The 5029-nt window shown below is 50.5% G+C and overlaps 1 protein-coding gene across 1 annotated transcript; it reads right to left on the bottom strand.

Annotated features, from left to right (window-relative positions):
* Positions 1–771: 771 nt before the first annotated feature.
* Positions 772–3620, bottom strand: LOC133911497 (glyceraldehyde-3-phosphate dehydrogenase GAPB, chloroplastic-like). Its single transcript, XM_062353756.1, has 9 exons — positions 3412–3620; positions 3215–3325; positions 2609–2776; positions 2307–2474; positions 2058–2218; positions 1884–1945; positions 1737–1786; positions 1233–1639; positions 772–1149 (listed from the first exon to the last, which is right to left on the bottom strand). The coding sequence occupies exons 1-9, from the start codon at positions 3487–3489 to the stop codon at positions 1017–1019; spliced, it is 1338 nt and encodes a 445-aa protein (XP_062209740.1). The 5' UTR covers positions 3490–3620; the 3' UTR covers positions 772–1016.
* Positions 3621–5029: the final 1409 nt, after the last annotated feature.

Below are 5029 nucleotides of genomic sequence, written 5' to 3'. Positions count from 1 at the left end.
AAGGAAAAATAGAAAGAGAAGAATTCGAGTATATGCAAAAACATAAACTTCATTACTCAAAGAGGTCAATTTTAGACAGATTATAAGGATTTTTCTCTCAAAAACTCTCACTTATTACATAGGCTAAGCACTCATTGTTCTCTCCTCTGAAACCCTAGTACTAGTCTCTCAAATAGATAGCACAAGGGGTTCATGGATAGTTTAAACTCTTCTATAATTCTACCCCTTTATTTATAGGTCTAAAAAGCTTGATCACTACGTTTTCTAGCTGGTTAACAAAATATTTATCTCTACTAGTACATTCACACCTACCATCGATGATATTTTGGTTCATTTATTGCTCCGTCCATCGAACGGTTATAGCGTCTTCACAACACATGTACTTCGTCTTACAATCCTGACCGTCTGCAAGTCTTTTCCGTTCTCGATCCCTCATGCTATTTTGTCACTTGCATCGATATCCTTTTTGCTTGACTTTATCAATACGTTGTCTCCATCATCTGTTTTATACTTTGCTTTATCTCCACATATATAACTAGGATCACCCTTAACTCCGACCGATCTCCTTAATCATCCGACACCAACCAACTCTAATTAGTCCATAATCAAAACGCTCAAACTAAAATTCAAGCAATCTAAAACTCAATAAACCAAATCGATAAACCAACCGCTCATCACGTATAAATTAAGATATATTTTAACTTGCTGTCTCATCTTTACGGATCAAGTCATTAAGACCAAACAAACACGACCCACAAGAACAGCAGTCCGGAAAGAAAATGAAAATCTGAAGTCTGTACGAGTTCAGTGATTACACCTCACATAAAACGGTTCGTTTCTGCGACACCTCTTTCGGAATACATGCACTCTCGATCGAAAGAACACCGGGCAGTGAACCCCAACCCACAACGAAGTTATTCTGCCCTCGTCCTGACCTAGCGTAATGTACGTACGTGTTTCGTTACAGTTTCTGAACAGAACGCCCCCCCTGTCCTGCAAGAATGGGGCCTTATGCTTCATTCATACACTTTGCACTCGTCGGTCGCGGGATTGTCCTGGCAGAAGTCCTCAAGAGGGTCGCCGCTGCCCCCCGGCGCCGCGCCCGGCCACTTGGCCGCCACCAGGTGAGCCAAATCAACCACGCGTTGGCTGCATGCGATCGAGCCCAGCATTAGTAAAGATCAATGTGCCATGCATATTTGCAGTTGCAGAAGCTTGCTTTTCCTTCTCACCTGTAACCCCACTCGTTGTCGTACCAGGCGACGACCTTGACCATGTCGTCGCCCATGACCATGGTGAGCGACGCGTCGACGGTGGAGGACACGTCGGAGCACCTGAAGTCCACGGACACGAGCGGCACGTCGCAGACCTCGAGGATGCCCTTGAGCGGGCCATCGGCGGCCTTCCGGAAAGCGTTGTTCACGTCGTCGGCCGTCATGCCCTTCTTCTCGGTGTTGATCACGAGGTCCACCACGGACACGTTCGGGGTCGGCACGCGGAGCGCGATGCCGTTGAGCTTGCCCTTCAGCTGGGGCAGCACCAGGGAGACGGCCTTGGCGGCGCCGGTGCTCGTCGGCACGATGTTCAGGGCGGCGGCACGGGCCCTCCTCAGGTCACGGTGGGACGCGTCCAGCAGTCTCTGTTACAGAGCATGTGATTGGTGAATTGTGTGAAACGTTTGTTTGGTGCAAGATCAGTATTAGTTATTTTGCCTTGGGACAAATTGCGAAACGGACCTGGTCACCGGTGTAGGAGTGAGTTGTTGTCATGGTTCCCTTCACAATCCCTGCATCACAAACAGTCAGGTGGGTGTGTCTCCAGTGTCCTATGGTCACATGTATTCATGGCCATACTTTTCAGAATGGGATCAGGGAAGTTCTTACCGAACTCCTCGTCCAAGATCTTGACGAATGGCGCGAGGCAGTTGGTTGTGCAGGAAGCATTGCTGCAAGCAACAGAGGTGGTCGATGCAAATGCATGTTAGGATGCGACATGTCACAGAATCGTTATGTTCTTATGTTAACAGCGTAGTGCTGAAAATTAGTACTGAAGCTTACCTGATGATGTTGGCCACGTTATGGCCGTAGCCGCCCTCGTTGACACCGACGACAAAGGTCGGTATGTCGGCGCCCTTCGCCGGAGCAGTGATGATAACCTTCTTGGCGCCGGCCTGGATGTGCTTCCCGGCGCCCGGGCCATCAACGAAGACTCCGGTACCCTTCACGACATGGTTCGGCACTGTCAGTTTTCTCGTGACGGCAACTAAAGCATGGATATTTTACACTGGGGTTCTTGCGTATGTGTACCTCGATGACAATGTCAATGCCGAGCTCAGCCCATGGGAGCTTGAGAGGGTCCCTGTTGGAGACGACCTTGATCGGCTTGCCGTCTACGCTAATGGTCGTGTCGTCGACGATCTTGACGTCGGCCTTGAAGGTGCCGAGAATCGAGTCGTACTTGAGAAGGTGAGATGCCTGAAATTGACGCACGCAATAACACAAATTTTCAGTCAGAACGTACACGCCCTCTGGTTAACTTTACACGTTCGCTGTATGCATTCGTGGCAAGCGTCTGAAGAACGAGTGGTGCTTCAGTTAGAGTTACGTACGTTTCTGACGCCTCCGCTGTCATTGACGACGACGACATCGAGTGGGGAGTTCTCACGGCCGTGCCAGCACCGGAGGAAGTTCCGACCGATGCGGCCGAACCCGTTGATCGCCACCTTCAGCTTCGCCTCAGCTGGCGCCCTCACCGCGTTCTCTGCGGTGGCCGTGGCCTGTCACAGGTTAACCGAGAAGGAATTCAGGATCGTATACCCCCGGGGGGGGGGGGGTATATATTGTCTGCACGATATTGTAGTGTAAAACTGCAAATCAACGATCATGCCTTCTTTTTAAGGCACTGATACGATATTCCTACGTTAATCTTTAGCAAAGAAAAGATTAAACTATCATCCTTCCAGCAGGGAACATAAATGTAAAACGGAAACCATTGCTTGGATCTACGCTTTGCTTGCATCGAGAGAACTGAGTTCGTTAAATCAACTACAGAACGTACACAAAGAGACTATCTGATTCGTATGCAAATTAACAGTTGGACATTCATCTGTTCCATGATCTGTATACACTACGATCCCCCCCCCCCCCCCCTAAGCGCTGCAACGTGCTCTGGGTATACAGAAATTACTGATTTTCTCAGCTACGTACGTACGTACCTTGGCGACGAGCTGAGCACCAAGGACATCAGAGAAGGACGCCTCCCTCGCCGTAGTACTCACGGAGCATGATCCCGGCCGGAGCCCGGAGAAGTCGGCGAAGTCCACCCTCTGCTCTCGTACATTCACCCATCAGACCGATGCTCATCAGTGTTCTCAGGAAGAAGAAACGCCCTTCACGCGCGCACGTCACGTACCTGCCTGGAGGCCGCCTTGCTGTGCAGCCGGGCGCTGGTCGGGATGCGCGAGGCGGCGAGAGCTGCGTGGGTGGCCATCGCGCTGCTGCTGCTGCTGCTACTAGGCGAGCTAGACGAAAGGGAGCCGGTGGTGCTAAATTTATGCGCTGCCGGCCGTGGCCGAGGAGGAGGCGCTGTGATCGCTGCTTGGGCTTGTGGCTTTGAAACGGCCGGAGGTACGGGACGTAGGATAAGGCGATTGCATGTGCCGCAGCCACCCGTTCCGCTGGGCGATATCCGATGTGTGGTGGCAGTAGCCAGTAGGAGACATGCAACTATCTCGACGCTGTGCGTCACTGTTTGAGCCTGTGGGTCATAGTGAGAGGAGCCTTGAGCTTGGGGCTAATCTTTTTTTGACATTTTGATCGGGACGATGGCTTTTTTTTGTGTGTCCGTTGTGATCCGTGTTTTTGGAGCCATTGGTAGGCAGATATGTTTGTCGAGTGATCAATATTTGTAGGGGGGCATGGAACGCGAACTAGTTTGTGTGATTGTTCATCTTCCCTAAATCTTTGGTTTCTAGTATTACTTATTATTAGAGCCGCGCGCCTTCCCGGCCAGCCACCGCGTCCACGTCCGCGAAAAACGTTTCGCTCGTCCGATGTGCATCGTGCGGTCCTCATCACGCGCGGAGTGCTCCGCCCTGTGCTGCGCGCCGGACCTGCGTGTCAGTTTGTTGCCGCTCCTCGATGCCTCTGGAAGCCGCGCGCGCGCCGCTTGCTGCTCTGGAAGCCGCGCGCGTGAGACCTGCTCGCGTCGGGCACGCGTCGGTCAGGCTACCTTCTCCTGCCGGTTGCGTTTTGCCTGCTTGGTGATGTGCTCGTTGGTCGATACAATCCTGGGCGCTCCTGTCCGCAAGGTCCGGACCTTGGATTCTCAGTGCTGGTTTTTGCTCTCTTGCTTTCGCTTGGTTCCTCTGATCGGTGGATGTGCTTCTATGTGGGATTTTGCTTCTACCATTCTTTTCTTCGTGCTCTTCTCTTTGGCTCCGGTTACTGTGTTGATTCCTTCTAAAAATGGCTGGATTTGTGTCGCTTTCGCTGGGAGTGTTTCGGTTGCATTTGTGTCGCTTTTTGTTTCGGTCATGGACCCTTCGGTTCTCCTTCGCCCCTCGCTCTTCCTTCTTCGCTCCCCCCCCCCTTCTTCCTCGCACTCTTTCACATGTGTGCATACGCGCATCCAGAGATCTGAGCTATTCTTGTTGTTTACTTTGGGAAATCGCTAGATCTATCTTCCTTTTTCTATCGGTGTTTATTCTTTCACATGTGTGCATACGCGCATACAGAGATCTGAGCTATTCTTGTTATTTACTTTGGAAAATCGCTAGATCTATGTTCCTTTCTCTATCGGTGTTTCGGTTTGTTTGTTCTTCTGTCATTAGAAAGAGGGGACAAGAAAAATATATATACAGATGGTGTTGCTTGTTGTTTTTTTGCTTTTTTTCTTCTCCTGGAATTGGTTCTCAGTGGTTCCTTTCATTGATTTTCCCCATGGTCCTGATTGTTGGTTCTTATTTTATCATGGGTTTAGTTGATGCGTTCTGGCTTCCTTTAACATTTTTATATGCGCTGCTCTGCTA

Source organism: Phragmites australis, chromosome 3, assembly GCF_958298935.1.
Source record: "Phragmites australis chromosome 3, lpPhrAust1.1, whole genome shotgun sequence".
In the NCBI taxonomy this organism is placed as follows: domain Eukaryota; kingdom Viridiplantae; phylum Streptophyta; class Magnoliopsida; order Poales; family Poaceae; genus Phragmites; species Phragmites australis.
The sequence above is the reverse complement of the archived record's forward strand: the minus strand, read 5'-3'. Positions and strand labels throughout refer to the sequence as shown.

What these genes read in the sequence shown, in the direction of transcription:
- LOC133911497 (XM_062353756.1), bottom strand. Translation starts at nt 3,489, where the DNA reads ATGGCCACCCACGCAGCTCTCGCCGCCTCGCGCATCCCGACCAGCGCC. An exon ending in GTGCTCAGCTCGTCGCCAAG is followed by an intron (nt 2,777 to 3,214) that starts GTACGTACGTAC and finishes AACCTGTGACAG; the next exon opens with GCCACGGCCACCGCAGAGAA. An exon ending in ACAGCGGAGGCGTCAGAAAC is followed by an intron (nt 2,475 to 2,608) that starts GTACGTAACTCT and finishes CGTCAATTTCAG; the next exon opens with GCATCTCACCTTCTCAAGTA.